This window comes from Phaethon aethereus (assembly GCF_964289735.1).
Source record: "Phaethon aethereus genome assembly, chromosome: W".
NCBI lineage: Eukaryota > Metazoa > Chordata > Aves > Phaethontiformes > Phaethontidae > Phaethon > Phaethon aethereus.
Window position 1 is genome coordinate 2,154,422 of NC_138581.1, and position 17,437 is coordinate 2,171,858.

The window sequence follows — 17,437 nt, forward strand, 5'->3', positions numbered from 1 at the left end:
TTTTCTGCCCGTGTCAGCAGGAGTGCGAAGTTCCTCCTTGAGCCTTTCCTCCAGCTGAAATCCCTTTTGGAGGGGAAAGCAGCTGCTGCAGAGGGAGGGGAGGGCTGTTTTTTCTCTTCCCTAAAGTGGGAGAGGTGCTGCGGTGGTCAGCGATCCCGTTCCAGAGATGTGGCATGCCTCGGGAACTAAACGGTGTCCCCAAGGGAGTGACAGCAGCTTTACACACTCACGTTTACCTCTGCACTGTGGGACAGAGGGAACCCGGGAACTGCCATGTGCCTGGTCTGTCTTGTAATCCCTGACATGCAGGCAGAGCAGCATTTGGAGAAAAAAAAAGAAATATTAACAAAGAAAAGCATTGATCCTTAAATAAGGTTTAAAGGTACTAAGTTTCAGTTTGTTCCTTTTCTTATCTAACTTTAGATACATTATTCATACCTGGTGTCACTCCAGGATTAACTCGGTTAAGGTGCAAATAAAAGCTTGGCAGCTGCTCAACACTGGGGTGCGGCCGGTTGTGTGTGTTTCGTCAGGCGTCGCAGTACCCAGCCTGCTGAGTTATACTTACTTACTCACCACTTCGTCACCATTTAAGCCTGAAAAGCCCTGTCTCTCTTTCCCTGGTCCTCCACTTGTTTTGCCTAAGCTGACGGATTGCTTATGCTACGTTAACTAGGCTGGACCTCTTAGGGAGAAGCCTCTGCTTCCCCCCAAAACTGCTGAGACGCCACGTTTAAAAATGTACTTTTATTCTGAAAAAAACAGTGCAGAAACTGAGTCACAGGATACATTCCTCAGCTGTATTACACAAACCCGGACACCAGTGAATCGGTTGACAGTATGTTTTGAAGCCACGGGTACTTTGGTACAACAGAGTGACATTAACATCGGTAAGTAAGCGCCACTGTCCAGTTAAGGGGCATCTATAATAAAAATACTATTTGTGTTCAAGATAGTTTCAGTCACACTCATAGCACTAGGCATAGCACAGATCTGTTGAAGACAAACATAAAACATGCTTACAGTAGCATAACAGAAGGAAACACTTAAAAGGTAAGTGATACAGGATGCTTAGTGTTTATCCAGAAGGTGAAAGATACCTTAACAAAATCAAAGAAGAACCATTTAACTTCCATAAGTAAGTTGAGTAAGATACAACAGGCTGCTTCTACTATACAGCTTGTCCATTAAGCCCTATTGCACGATGAGGATGGACAATTTTAGGGTCTACTTTCTAAAGTTATGTTTTAACTAGGTAACCGTATGGAACAAAAGCACATAGCAAAGAATCATTTCCTCTGTTGCCTTTAACTAGTTAAGATAGAAATAATAATAGTAATAAATTAGAAACAGATCTGCCCAGCATCTAAGAACATAGTCCCAAGTCAACAGCATCCTCTGGAAAACAAACCAACCTACAAAATTTATCCTATGTGGGTATGGGGTTTTTCTGAGAGAGGAAGGGGATTTATGTTTAAAGTAGAAGAATAATAAAGACAGGAAAGAAGCTGTGAAAAGTTGGCTTTCCCTTTAAAGGTGCCTCAAGCCAGGTCTCCTAGCAGGTAAAACTTTTTCATTTTTACAGCTTCACTTACAGCACTTTTTTTTCTCCTCTTCTTGTAAGTAACATCAGAGCATGGTCTGAAACTCCTACAGTGTTCACACCTGTATAAAAATAGCAGTCACTTGAGGTTACAAAAGCTTGCTACTTTTCTTCAGTTATAGTGCCAAGAATACAGATTTTAAGTAACAGCTCCAGCTTTTTAAATTTTTTTTTTTTTTTTACACTTCAGGCTGAAAAATGTAGTTCTATCCATGGATTGAATTAGTTCTAGGAGATAAAACCTCTTGCCTTGCAACAGTCCCAAAGAGTCACTATGGAGCAGGTTATCAAAAATCGCATCTTCTACAACTTTTCATGAACTTTCTTACATGATCCAGTCCTCTAAAATGTAAACGTATGTATGACACTTTTTACACATTCAGAATGTTAAATAAGATATAGCCTTCAGAAAACAGTTAAGGCAATCGGGTTTTTATAAAGTTACCAAGACAGCAAGGATGTGGTAGCTGCTCTCAAATGTCTTGTGCTACATCATACCCACTGCCCCTCCCAGCCGTGTGAGCAGTCAGCAAATTGCCTGTTCTTGCCTTGTTTCCTCTTTTTTAAAAAAAGAGCATGTTTCAGGCACCTAAACCCCCTCTTTTTTCCCTTTTAAAAAAATTTTTATTTAAGAGAAGCAAAGACCTTTCCTCTTGCAAACGTCTGTAAAAAGCCACAGAAGGCAAAGGCTATAGAAAAGACGAGTTACTTAAGCCCCTGCTACTGGTTTTCTTTAGTGACACCACCTCTCCTGGGGCAGCGGGTGCTGAGCGGAGAGTCACGCCCCTGCCACATGCTTTTATTGGGAAAGGGGTCATTAGAACCAGGGAAGAAAACCTCACAGTACTAGCTGATCACGAAAATATTTCGTAAGGTGAAAGCAGAAGCTTAAATGATAGTGAAGCCTGAAACACATGATATGCCACATGCTATCATCTCCTGGCCCCTAACACTTTTTAAATGCTCTCATGGCTCTGAACGGGTGTTGCTACGTGTCAGCAACAGACCCGTAAGGACTTCTGGAGAGCATCACCTGCTTAAGCATCTAAAAACTGTGCCTTGAAGAACAGTCATTAATACTCTCCTGGCCTTTTTCAGTTGATGGAATAACTTTCTTCATGGCTGGACGATATTTAAAATAAAATAATAAAAATAAGCTAATTCACTCTGTATGTTCACGGAGCAGGTACTTCCGTGCAGTTTTTTGCATTTTACACCATTTTACCTCTAGTTGTTTTGCCCCAGCAATAGCTCCTTACTTCACAGAGACACTCCAGACCCAATTCAGCCACGCACTTACTTACACACAAGCTTAAGTATCAATCATCTTCTCAAACCGGTCTCTCTGGTAAATATTTAAGGGCATTTCTCTTATCATGTAAAGCACGTTGCCTTTAATCCTGCAACTTTCAGCCAGCCCTAGGTATTCCCACGCCTCTGCCTGTCTCCACAGGTAACTTATTTTATTCCTGAGGATGCAAAGAAGCACAGGACCCTGCCCTGGCCCTGGCTCACATCTCCCCTTGCCCACTGGGTAGCAAGGCTGGGCTGAGGCACCACGGAGGCGTAACAGAAAACAGGCAGTGTAAATTCACTGCTGGAGTGATCTCTGCAGCCGGAAAGGTACTTTCAATGTACGCTTCAAAAAAAATCCCATTTGACAACAGCACCTTTCCTTTCCTGCGTTCCTAAAAAAGGTCTTGGCACTGCCACTCCAAGGAGAGGGGCCGGGGAAGGTGAGGGCAAGGTCAGCAAAGGACACACAAATGCCAGAGCATTAAGCTTAAAGACATTCCCTGCTGACTGTAAGCTTCCTCGCTCCTCCGAGTATTACCCCCAGGGTCTGGATTCACTGAACAGGGCAGTTCATAAATGGAGCAGCAGCACCAGACTTTGGCACCACACTTTGGGAATGCAAATATTTAGCCACAGATAATGGACATATTTCTTCCACCAAGACACACTGAGCGAAAGGCTGCAGGCGAACAGAAGGAGCTGCAACCAGGGGATCACTGTAGTGCCTATAGCCACAGGTCAGCACTCCAGCACTGCTCTAGCATAGTGTACTAACATTTTTTGATGCCACATTTTCACATTCATGCTTAAAACTGGGAGGACAAAAATAGCTGTAGATCAGGAAGAAGAATGGACTATGGTGAGCTCTAAGGATGAAACAAAAGGTGTTAACGCCGTTACGCTGTATACGTGAATTAACCAGGATACACCGAGAGGATTAAGGGAGCAGATTCAACAAGAAGTCATGTAACTTGAACTGTCTTGGTAAATAGCACAGCCTGAGACAGCTGCTGGAGACCAGGCAGGCAGAACTACGCAGAGAGAAAAGGAAACCAAAATTATCCTCTGCGTAACATCCCGCAAGTCACACCTCGGAAGGATGGGTATTTACCGTCACCTTTGTCAGTGCACAGCACTGTTCGGTTCAGAAATAACCACACACGCTCTGCAGTAAAGTCTGCAGCAAGAGCACTTTACTGGAGGGATACTGGATAACTGAAATAAGGTATTTCCAAAAGGACACAAAAAAAGAAACCTTGATAAACCAGTGCCTGGACTGAAATTCAAGACAAAAGCCCACATGATTAGAATACCTGCACTGACATTTAATTTATCACCCTGGATAAAGTATCTTTGGACCTTCTCTCCATCTCCAGCCCTGATGCAGGTTATCTATCTAAACAGGCTTGCAAACAAGCTGTATTTGTGCTCAAACACAAATGCTTAACTTCCAATTTAAATATGTATAGTCAAAATTTTGCAACAGCAGAATCTGGATTCAAGTTCTAGTGGGATGGGATGAGGCTACGCCCTACCAGAGACGTTAAGTTAAAGTAAATTTATTTCCCAGGCTGGTGTCCTGGAAGAATTTATAGGACCAAACATGTCAAAGTGAAACGCTTCAAGCAACAGGAGTGCGAAAAGGATGAAAACGGTAGGATACGTGGCTCCAGCAAGGGATACATTCGGGAGTTCACAATGCAGTCAGAAGAGCTGGAACTAGTAAAGCGCTGTGCCGTGACGCTGCACCTCGCTGGCATCACAGCAGCCTGTACGCGGGACGGCACTACCCACCGTACGGATGACTCGGCTGTGCCGCCCTTGCCCCGCCGGCTCTTTTCCAGCAGGTCGCAAGCAGCTAGCAGAGGCTCGCTGTGCATCCAGCCCACCGTGCTGCAGTTGGAAAAACTAAGGGGATCCATTACAGGGCTACAGTAGAAGTGAAGGAAAGCCCTTCAGCCAGAAACGGGGTACTGGACAGAACTGAGAGAGGGGCTTCCAGCACATGGGATAGAAAAGTTCCTTTCCATACAGGCATGGCTCTGTAAGACTGTGCGCAGCCCCCTTGCAGTCTTCTTTCTTTGCTGCGGTTACCATTATTTCCTGGGTATTACACAGAACTTGTGAACCTGAACACTGCTATCGCTTTCAGTTCCTGCCACAGCAGCAAGGAGCAGCCCTGAGTCATCTCTGCAGGGCTGCAGTTGCTCAGTGGGGGTTCGCAAGAGCCGTGACGCTGCAGGAAGACAAACGGACATCGCCAAGTGGACACAGAAGAATGTGAATCTGCTGGTGGGCATGTGAAACCTAAGAGGAATAGTTATGAAGAAAAAAAATGTAGCAAGAGTCAGACGATGATGGAGAAGGGACAGAAGGAGATTTTTAGTAACACTTCATTATCTAGTTTTTTGCAAAAAGACATCCTGATAAACAACAAAGCTGTCAGTAGCCATTTAGAATCACTTATCATATTCCTCTTTTTTTAATTTAATAACTGACAGCTACTATACCACCTACCATGAAAGGAAACACCTTTAAACTTCTCTTCCTTTCCTCTAAACAAAGTTCTGAAGCCAAAAATCCTTTTGGGATAATAGTTTCACATGCATTCATAGATTTCCTTTTTTTTCAAAACACAGAATAATCATCAGTTTTTTGTATTAGGAAGTACATATATGTAAAACAAGCAATGGAATTTTTACTACACTCATTTCCCTTTTGTTCCTAAACAAACCCCTCGAGCAACACTGGGCTGCATGGGCTGGCCATGTCCTCGCTCCATCCGCACTGGAGAGTGTCAGAGACCGTATCCTTACGGAACGGAGCTCCCTGGTAACAGACCGCCAGCTCTGACAATTCAGAGTCACTGAAGCTCACTGGCAAGGTTAACAGAAACCTTCCCCTAGACCAAACTGTTCTGGGTATCACTGCTGTATTTTTTTTTCACTTTTTTAAATTGGTATTATCCTAAGAGTGCTAGTTTCAGCAGGTGGAGAGATAAATAGAAGCAACTGAGCTTCATCAAGGTGCTTTGAAACAGTGCCAGGTTTGGGATTTTATACACCTTTGTGTGAATTATCTGTCTGCCACTGAAGTCACGTTTGGCTCTCTAACAGCTTTTAGACAAACTACACCTTCAGCTGCTGTGGGAAACACACTCCAGGTGGCTGTCAGTAATTTACCGTTCTTCACAACTTTTCACTCCCGTTCAACCGACAAAAATCTGGTGCTGCAAAATGAAAGATTTCTTTGAAAGTGAGACAGGGAGCTTAAAGGAATTTAAGATCTATTACAATTTTGTTTTTTAAATTATGTGTACATTTTATGCTACATAAAAAGCAATATGACTTCACTTCAAAGAAAACCCTGAGCTTCCAGTCTACGTATCTCAGGTAAGTGAGGAACCTGTCTGAATATCAGCCTGCTTGCTATCAGTCTACTTACATCTTCTGCCTGGGACATCACCTGTTGACTACCACAACAGTTTTTCCACCTCCTCAGGTTTATAGCCTATAAAAGGACCTGTATTATACCTGGTTGTATAGTATACACTATATATAGCCTTTAGGTATATATATTATGCAAGTCTATCACTTACATAATCTTTACAGCCTGCAAGTTAGGTTTCTGGCATGGTAATCATCACAGCTATTTGGTTACTCACCCAGTGGGTCTGCTCCTACCGATGTACCATCTGCCCTGTTAACATGCCAAATCATCAAATAAATATAATTTTAGGGGCTGGGCAGAAAAAAAAATGTTATTTTTTCAGCAGTGTATCAGGTAAATTATCCATTTTGGGGAAGCACTGAAATACTTTATGAGCTTGCTATTCATGAAGTTTGCAATTTTCAGTCAATCAAAACTGAAAACATTTAAATAAATGAAATCCTGCAATCCTGCCAACCCAACTAAAGCAGCTTGACTTGTAAAGAGATCCATTTCCACCCGCCCAATCTGCACTCTCCCAAGTGATTTTAAAGTAGCTTAAAGCACAATAAACACAAGTAGACCTTTAACTACCACCCATATAAAACCAGAACGCTTGTTCTACAAAAAAGGACAGGGTAGACTAATAAATATGCTGTAAATTGGTTTAGAAAATGATCTATACTTATAAATATAGTATTTTTCTTTATTTTTTCCTGTATTCGTCTTTGTGATAAGCAACTTGCTATTTCACTAGAACTTGCTTTCACCCGTAGAAGAAATCTTTTGCATTGCACCCTTCCGCTGCAGCACACCGACAGAACAAGTTCTACCCTCTGCGCTGAGATACCTGCAACTTCTGCAACACACTTCTACTTGGTCAGTCACATATTCTGAACTCCCATCATTCCAAGTCTCCACATCACATTTTTTCCATCTTGCCTTCTTGCAGAGAATTTAAGAGTATGAGAAAGCTGTCCTCTGTTGAAAACCTAAGTGTACGGCGGACCCGACAAAGGCATAAGCAGAAGTTAGAGGCTCTCTCAGCACAGCAGAGTTTACAGTTCCCTTCCAGGCAGTGCAAACAGCCACAGGTTTTTTCCCAAGTCCTACCTGTGATGTGTAGTTACCCAGTGAAAAAGAAGAAAAAGGATAGTTTCCTTAAGTTGAGGAGGGGAGAATATTTTTTGCTAATGGTAAGAAGTTGTTTCATAAAATATAGTTTATCTCTGTTCCCATACATTATACTCTCTTCTTTATAAACTGTCCCTGCAGCATCAGAATCCCTCTCCGCAATTTTTCCCATAACACTCCAATCCCTGCTTGGATTATTTGCAACACAAGTAATGCTGCACAATTCCCTGATAATTTTTTTTTTTTTTTCCAAATTAAATGCCCTGTTTCCTCCCCCCAAACCCAAAACACACAAACAACCCCCCCCCCCAACCACAGCCTCAGTGATTCAGTCAGGACACATTCACAGCATTGCTTACTCTGTGCAAGTGATAAAAGTTTTTCTTAACAGGCCACATAAAATATTTTGTATCTCTGCCTTAGAAAACACATGGTCCCTGACACAGATTAAGAATTACAAAGAAAAAGGATTCTGTGGAAAAATGGCAGAGACCTAGAAAACCACCCACCTCCATTTTAATGTCAAGATCCAGTGTATGCAGACAATAGGTTCTTTCCCTCCTTTTTTAAAAAAAATAAAGCTACTTTCCTCTATTCAGTATCCTGATCACATGAAAAATAAAGATGAGGGCTGGGGGAAAAGGAGTGGGGAAGAAGAGGTGGGAGAGTTTTCCCATGAAGATGGCACCATATCAGGAAGAATCATTTCAGCACAAGAGCCTCACTGAAACACAGCTTTTAGTTTTAAACCAGTTCTTTGGAGAAAAATGCACAATCCCAATAAAACAACGTAACTTTGCTTCTGTGCACGGCTCAAGAGAGCCGGTTTGAATTTGGTGGTAGGTCAGCCATATTCTGATGAAATATTTTCATTGGTTCTCACAGTTTAGAGGTGACATTTAGCAGGCACACTTTTTATCCTCCGGTTTTGCTGAATCTAGCTTTCCCGAGCTTCCTCCGTTGGCTGTGTCGGAGACCTGTGTCTTGTCCACACACTGCTCCATACGCTTCATTATCAAGTCCAGAAGCGTGTCCACAGCCTTCTCCACGTTCTGTCCAGTAGCAGCACTTGTTTCAAAGTACGGTATGCTAGGGTGAAAAGGAAAAGTTTTGCTAGAGAGACTTTTAAAAGCAACCGAGACTCAAGTCTTTGTAACACTCTCTGTGCAGCTGTCAAGGGTGGATTTAGTGGCAATGAAGTGAATGGGACAGACTTCCGACCTGTCAGGACTCTATTTCCTTGCTGGGCAGAACCCAAACTCCTGTTCCTAGCACATGGTGGCATGACGACATGAGCACAACAATGACACATTAATTTATGTGTCCTGGCATTTTGACTTCAAATTGCAATAACATCAGCATAAACCTTGGCTGAAAAAGTCTTTAAAATAGACTTTCTGGTTACCTGAAAGAGAAACCTAGGTCTGCATTACAGAAAATTTCAGGGACCACAGAACATACCAGAAATGTTTTTTGGGTTTTTTTTAGGTAGATAGTACTTGCAGGGACTGCTAAATAGCAGTTGTAGTTGTAACTATCTCCCTCCCCTCCTGTCTACTTTTAAGCACAATTTAACTTAGCTGTTTCTATTCTGAAATCCCCTTCGAATCCAGAATATTGCCTTCTAGATCACCTTTTTCAGAAGAGAAGATTACCAGATGCTCCAGCACTTCCATCATATGAAATCTCGCATGAGCTACCTTCTCCTCAGTGTCACTGTCCTCCTTGCCTGGCTGCAGACAACTCTCTTCTTTTATTATTTTTAAGTCTAATTTGCTTACTACACCTCAGTCTCTCAGGCCATCTTCTGCTGCTGGTGCAATTCTCTCTGAACATCCCTCAGTGGGCAACTAAGGAAAAAAAACCAACCACATTCTTTTTGCCCACAGCACTATTTACTAACTACATTAACCATCAGCCAGTTTATCCAGCTATAGGACACTCTGCAGGTGTTTTTACTGCAAAGAAATGTAGAAGGCTCACTAGAACAAGTTCATTATCTATCAGGGAAAAACAAATAAATTCAGTGCCACAGCACATATAGAACCTGACCAAAATCCACAGGTGTCTCCACTTCCAAACTAGCTAGAAATGCAAATTATAAATATTGTTAGTTGTTTAGTTCATGACACTGAGTGTTCATCAGCCTTTGGTATACTCTGTCCTGAACTCTCAGGATAAGCCAACGTCCCAAGAATGGAGTTTTCTAGTAAGAATGTTTCATTTCAGCTTTATTTCTTATGTTGTAGTATTTTGGCCAAATTACTAGAACAGTGTGTTTCATTCTATCTATTTCCTATTCAAACAGCTTTACCTGGAAGAGTGACAAGTTGGATATCACTACAGGTGTATGTGATACTGCAATGCCTACAAATCTTACAGTTTGTAAGTATACTTACAAGTATCTCCAGCCAGTCATCAGCTACACTTACAACAGTTACAGACTAAATTTAGCTTCTTTTACAATTTGCTTACCCGTATTTGTCTGCCAGATCTTTTGCTTGCCTTTCGTTTACCTCCCTTTGGTCTGATAAATCAGCTTTATTACCAATTAAGACTATATCTGGATTCTCACAATACGCATTGGCTTGCAGCTGACCTAGGAGCAAAAATAAACATAAGTTAAGGGAATGTTGGAAGCACCTTGAGATCAAGATTGTTAACAAAATAATTCAAAATATCCTTCTTGCTCCCCACCTCAAAACATCCTAGACTAACCAGCCAACCACTTCATGCCAAACACTCTTCCTTGTTGTACATTTACTTGCTAAGGGGAATTTTTCAAAATAGGAAGTAGAAATGGTACTAGAAATGATTTCCAGTATTTATTTTACCAACATACAACAAGACTTAACTGCAACAAGGTGCACTAAACACAGTGCTTGAGCAGAGGAAAACCTCCACCAGCCAGAACTTTTACTCTACAAGACTCATAAAGATGTTGTGTACGATGTACAAACAACGTCTCACATCATATGCAAATGCAGCTCTTCAGAAGTTTAGGACAAAACCCTCAAGAGTGTTTTTCTCTTGCATATACTCAATGGTTTAAATGCAGTTTTATCCACTTGAAGATCCAGCCACTGCTACTGTCCACAGCCTCACCTCTCATCAATAATTGTACAAAGCCATTTACTTATCCCTGCCTCAATCCTGATGGGACTGAATTGAAAAGGTGCAGTAAACACAGAAGAAATTAAGAGACTCAGCTTGGTAAGCAGTGGAAGATTGTGATGACAGGGATTGTTTAGTGGGAAGAAGGAATCTCTGAAGATGATGCAGCTATTTTCACAAAGCTATCCGGATTCTCACATATCCCCACTTCAGCTTGTTTGCTGGGAAACTGCCAGCCGGAAATGTATTGGCCTCTCTCCTTCTAGCACTCTAAATATCCTCAATTAAAAACAAACTTTAAGAATTTAACTTCTGTTTCACTTCTAGTCTAGCCGTTGTCTGAAGGAAAACCAACAACAGCAAATGCTATGCGCTTTCAAACCAAGTCCCCGAAGCCCAATCTTAATTTTAATTTAAAACTCAAAGCAGACAGGAAGGAATCACATTCTGCTTTACAAATAGAAAACACACCATAAAGATAACAGCAATATCGAAAGTAGAGCTTCCAAGCTCCTGTATATCATCTAAAATATGGGGTATGGCCAAGGAAGTGTCGAATGCCAGGAATTTTCAAGCAGCAACAGATTTATTGAAATTGTACCAAATCCAAACAATATTATCAAGAATATGGCCAAAACAGTCTATCGTGCAAAAAAATGAAGAGCATGTATCTTTCCAATTTGATGAAGCTTTCACCCCAAATTAAAGGCTGCAAGTACCCCATTTATGGCTGCGCTAGACATAACTACTTTCTTTGAGCGCTTTCCAGCTCACAAATAGTGACACACATAAAGCCTAGAAGCATGAAACACACAAGAAAGCTTCAAGTCAACCGATAAATGCAAGCTCTAAGGTTCTACTTACTCATCCAATTTCTGACATTTAAGAAGCTCTGTTGACTGGTGAGATCAAACATTAGTAAAAAGCCCATAGCATCTCTGAAAAACGCTGTGGTGAGACTTCGAAATCTGAAGGTGGAAGAAAAAAAGACAACATAGCTCTATTAATACAAAGTGATCTCTAAGGTAAGCACTTTTCTGGCAAGCCTGAGCTGAGTTAACGAAAAAGAGATGAAGTAAAGCTTTTCTGAATTGCTTGTGCAAAACTTCTCTTTAAAAATATCTTGAAATCCGAAGAGTCTACAAGATTTAGTGGACATACATTCCCTTGGAAGTAAAAACAAAATAAAATAATCCTTGGCTTTCATTTTTGCCATGATGCATCACACCAGTCAACTTTTATTAATCAATGTGTTAGCAATTTACCCGAGGAAGCTTATGTGTGAGAATATAAACATTGTCAGTGACTAATCTATTAGTTCAAATTCTGCCTGACTTAACCGAGAATGAGACAGAGACAAAGAGAGAAGGTTGGTTAAATGGGGAAAAAAAAAAAAAAAAAAAATCACATATCACAGTGATAGACATGGATTCACCTCCTGAGATTACACACACTTTGTCGATGGATGTGCACTACTCAATATCATCAATATTAAAGAAAACAACAGAAGAGTAGGTGGCTGTTTACATGCTTTTGATTGTTCAGCGTGACTATCTGCTGTGAAGCTCAGCTAAAAGGAAAAGGTGCACGCTAGACACGCATGCATTCCGTCCACAGACCTGCATGCACAAGAGACATGGGTCACAGCCTTCCTGCACAGCTATGGAGCTGGATGAAACCACAAACCATGAAATGCAACTCTGTCACCAAAAGGTCACAAGTCTGTTCAAATCAGAAACGTGAAGAAACAGTTGGAAAACTGTGCCATGGCACTCTGATGTTTTCTATATCGCAGGGATCCAGTACGCCACAAAACAGCACTAAATAAACTCGCACAAACCAGCAGTACCAGAAACAGTAACTGATATTTTACAACACACATCCATGAAAATGAAAACAAAAGCTCTCCTCAGAAATGTCAGATACCTGATGCTACTTTTAGGGTTTCTTTTCAGCAAAAAAAAAAAAGCTTAATCTCTTGCAGACTGTCCATACAAACAGCGTTTGAGAGTAAGGGAAAGAGATGCAGACACAAAATTTCAGCTTGCTTCTGCTTTTCATCCAGCAGCAACCCCTCCCATGTGGTATTTGCACCACTCACTCCAAAAACCTGAAACCTGCCTCATCACGACTTTCCTTCCTCCCCACTGGGCAAACGTTTCAGTCCGCTGCTCTTCAGTCACCATTACACAGCAAATAGGCGTGAGTCGCATTTTCTGCCCTTGTTGACAGATGACGTCAGTAGTCACACTGAGGGCAACCTCACACATTTTACGAGAGCAAAAAACAGTGTATGTAACTAGCCAGGGGAAGCTTAAGAAAGCAGCAGGGAGGCACACTTCTCCCTTTAAAAAAATAAGATGATCAAATTTAATAGTGACAAGTCAAGAAGGTATTTGGAAAAAACAAGTAAGTAAGTGTGCACATGGAAGATGGGGAAAAACTGGTTAGACATAAGAATCCTTCTGCAAAGGAACATTCTGATTAGTCATGAACTTAATACATGTCAACCACGGTATGCTACTGCAAAGAAGGCAAGCACAACAAAAATCATAAAAGTAAGATAAGAAGCAATTCTTCCACACTACTGCGCACTGGTAAGACTTGAACTAGAATTCTCCATCCCACTTGCATGCTGGTGGTGAGAGAGGCTGGAACCAGCCTGGGACAGTACAGAACAGAAAGCCTGCTCATGATAGAAAAGACTGAGCAAGCCCAGGGCACATACACTGGAGAGGACTTAAGGAAGGCATCGGGCTGCTCAGGACCTTGTCCACCTGAGTTGTGAACACCTGCGAGAACACGAACTGCAGAGCCTCGAGAGTGACCTGCTCCAGGGCTTAACCACTCCCACGGTAAACACTTGTGTCCTTCTACCTAGCTGGAATATCCTTGCTGCTGCTTGTGACCGCCGCCTCTTGCCCTTTACCTGAGAAGAGTCTGGCTCTTGTCCTCTCCCCACTGGGTAGATGAAGACAGCAGTTAGTCTCCTCTTAGTCTTCCCATCTTCAGGCTGAACAAGCTTAGCCCCCTGAGCCCTCACCGGATCATCTCATGCCTCTGTCTCCTGACCCGTTCTAACGGCACTTCGCGGGACTTCAGTTTATCAGTCAAAGCATCCCACGCTGGGGGTCCCAAGAGTGGAAACAGTACTCCAGATGTGGCCTCAGAAGTGCTGCATAAAGGGTAATAACCACTTCCCTCAGTCTGATGGCCACACGTGTGCCAATGCAGTCCTGTACGCTGTGCGCCTTCATCAAAACATGCCCTACCATCCAACCTAACAGAAAAAATGTGAAATACAAGAACAAGACACTTCGGTAGGTTATACAGTATCTTACAGAGGAGATTAGGAATGTATTATGAAGCCAAAATAACACTACAAAACAAACAAAAAAGCTAACCAACGATCCAATAGCCCATGTGTGCCAGAAAGGAGGCAGCGTGCTGCTGAGGGCAGGGAGCAGACCATCTTCAGTTCTTCCAGTCCTATTTTCTGACACCCTCTGATCTCGGCACCATAGCAGCATCAGAAAAACTTTACTTCTAGAAGATATTTTTCTTGGCCTAAAATATGAGGATTTCTGATATTTTCCACCTGAATGGACTAATGGTTTACCCAGAAATGTGAAAAACTCAGAACTGCTTTCCAGTTACCTTTCCTGTCCGGCTGTGTCCCAAAGCTGGAGATGTACCTTGAAGGCTTTTCCTGGAGATCCATTTGGTCCTCTGCTGTTGTATACCTAATGAGAGAGTCAAATCAGTACAGCTCACACTGAAATCCATCACATGGGTCACAGACTGTTATGTTTTGTGCAAGCAGTAATAAGTAGTAAAAGCTCAGTCCTTCAGTAAAAGCTGACTCTTACCTCTAAAAGCCACTTCAGAGGGCTGCTTATAATAATATTTAAAAACCCAGGAGCCACATTAAACATCTATGAAAGCTGCACTTTAAAGATAATTTGGTCATATTTAGTACTTCATATCAGATACCAATTATTTAAAACTTGGCATAGCACTGTGCTGAGCAAGCTGTCTGCATTCTGTTTCATTGCTGTTCTTACAAAATTTACAGCTGGCTGACAGGATTAACCACTATTATAAAAAGCTATTTTTTCTTCATTAAGTTCTGTTGGACATTAATGACTTCCTTACAACTGCAAACTCATAGTGCTTAAAGAAATCACTGTGACCTTTTGCTGGAGCTCAATTCTTTATTACATAGAAACAGCGTGTAAATTAGCTGTTGCAGTAAAAGACAGTGGGATAAAATAAGTGTAAGTGGGTTTTGTTATCTGAGATAGTTTAGCAGATCCTCAGCAATTTTAAAAGCAAGCAAATATTGCCCTTGCATTCAGGTCAAGAGAATATGGACTTCACCAACATGTCTGTACCCAAAGGCTGCACTGACCTTACCCGGGGAAGCGGAAGACTGGCTCACCTGCCCTCCCTGGTCTGTAAAATACAGCAATTAGTTCTCCTGCACAACCAAGTTAATATTAATTGGGGGTTGGACCAGATGACCTCTGGAGGTCCATTCCAGCCTAGACTATTCTGAGATAATGTGGACTTCTTTAAACTCTTGCCATTTCAACAGGTAGCTTCTGACCACAACATGCCTGCCTTTCCTTTGTGGCAGGTGCCTGATCTGAAAACCAGAAAAGAATCAAAAAGATCAACCGCACCACATTTGTGAATTAAACTAGTTTGCTGGAGCATGTACCTGTAATATTATTGTGATAAACAAGGAATCTCACAGGGTCATTCTTTTAATATGACTTTTACACAACAGGAAAAAAAATATTTAACCTTTTAGATCTCTTTCTTAGAAGACAATTTGTTAGACAGACCTTCAAGACATTCCAAAGCTGGTAATTTCACTTAAGATGCAGTTTCTCCCACACTTATGAACTATCTTACCCCAAAATGTATGGTAATGGAAAATTATGGAAGAAATCTGTCTGCAACCTTTCGCAACAAAGTTCAACCTTCTGGAAGGAATGCAGCACCCGTGTTCAAAACACGGTAATGAGCGTCTGACCAGCCAGGGAAAACGTATTCTGGCAATTTGCATGTTCAGACATTTCCTTGCAATAAAACTGTGTTTTTAATATTTTACTCTTATTACATCAGTGCAATCCCACAGTGCAGAGAAGGAGCCAGGCTCCACTCCAACCTGAGCATCACGTTTAACTGGCCTGAACTTGTGTAGTGCTGATTATGAGGAATTTAAGACAGAATCCAGATCCATGGTTCTTTTACTCAGCCCTGAACCCCCATCTTCCAGGCAGAACCTGCATGCCTCTGTCACCATGACAAAACTGAACTCGGCACAGCAGCCACAAATACTGGCCATGAAAAAGTTGCCAGGGAAGATGAAGGTGAATGGGGGAGTGATGTCCATCTTTTCATAGTATTCTAGTGAAATAATAGTAGCTTAAAACTTAAGTTCAAAAGAATCAAATTTAAAGACGTCTCCATCTTTCAACTGGCCAAGTATTTACATTTTTAAGGCAATGACTAAAATAATGTCCCAGGGTCTAACATCTTATATTTGTTCTGGTTTTACTGTTCAAGCAAGCTAGAGGGATTCCTATGAGAAAGCTGTATTTGTCCCGTATATTTAGCCTGTATCAGTTGTCAGGATCTATAAGCAGATACATTAGTCACATTAAATTAAAACAAAGCGAGTGTGCTCTCATATCCACAAACAGCATCTGAATAACACTACAGAAGACTCTCATCTTCTATTTAACATCAAGAAACAAAGCACAGCAGAGCAGGCTTGCACACCTTGCGTTAAGAAGCACATAGATCCTAACCTATGAGGACTCCTGATCACAGGCTCAGTACGCTCAGCCTCCAGCCTTGCTGCTGGCAGCGACTCAGAGGAACAGCGTGGTCCAGCTGGTGGAACCGCTTCTTGTGCCTTCGCGAGCTTACTGTGTGATGGGAAAGTAAGCTGAACCTTCTGTGCTTCTGCAAGTTTCCGCCTTTTCTATTTAAACGATGAGTTTGGGGGACAGACTTACGTCTAGCCATAAACACACCTCGTTCACCAGCACTATGGAAACCTGCTCTTCGAAAGATCCTTCTATACCAATGTGCAATAAACCACTCCACAATCCAACATCAGAAAAAGGATAATGACATTTTTCCCCTTTATTCAGTTCCTAATTATGACTTGCTTAAGCCGAAAACTAGACCAGGAAAAGCATTATCAACACATGCTATACCCCACAGTAAGAGAGGCAGTACACATTTATATAGGATTTGTTCTCAGTAGAAATGAACAAAGAAAACAGAAGGTGCTATCATTTGTATGAGACAACTTACCACTCGTTTTTCCCGAAAATCTATCCCCACTGTTGTGATGAATTTTGGATTGAATTTATTATCGGTGTATCTGTACAAGAACGTTGTTTTTCCAACCCCAGAGTCTCCAAGGGCCAGGAGCTTGATCAGATAATCATAGTCTCCATCAGTCATAGTGCTAATTTTTAGGAACCTACGTAAAGAGGAGGGGAAAAAAAAAAAGATTTAATGATAACAAAACTCCCTTCCTGTTTGTTTTTGCCTCATTTCTGGTTTTGTCCATTGAAATGCTACTGCCTGTGCTCAGGGTTGAAAGTTATGTTTGTGTATTTTGAAAAAACACTAATGCAAAGCAGCAGTGAAACTCTCAATTTCAGTTCAGAGATAACACAATTTACACTCAATTTTCTAAATAAATAAAATTGAAGCTTAGAGTGGTAGATCTGGGGAAAAAAAGATTTTTGTTCTAAGGATGACAATAAGACCTATAATGAGCATAGGTATGAAACAATCACAGAATCATTACGGTTCCTTCTGCTCCAAGTA

General features: G+C 41.6%; 1 protein-coding gene across 1 annotated transcript; it reads right to left on the reverse strand.

The window, feature by feature from the left end:
• Positions 1 to 8,361: 8,361 nt before the first annotated feature.
• Positions 8,362 to 17,065, reverse strand: LOC309415181 (ras-related protein Rab-27B; the record flags this gene model as incomplete). Its single annotated transcript, XM_082012622.1, has 5 exons — positions 8,362 to 8,551; positions 9,938 to 10,061; positions 11,441 to 11,544; positions 14,234 to 14,319; positions 16,913 to 17,065. 5 exons carry the CDS (start codon positions 17,063 to 17,065, stop codon positions 8,362 to 8,364), a joined length of 657 nt encoding a protein of 218 aa, XP_081868748.1.
• Positions 17,066 to 17,437: the final 372 nt, after the last annotated feature.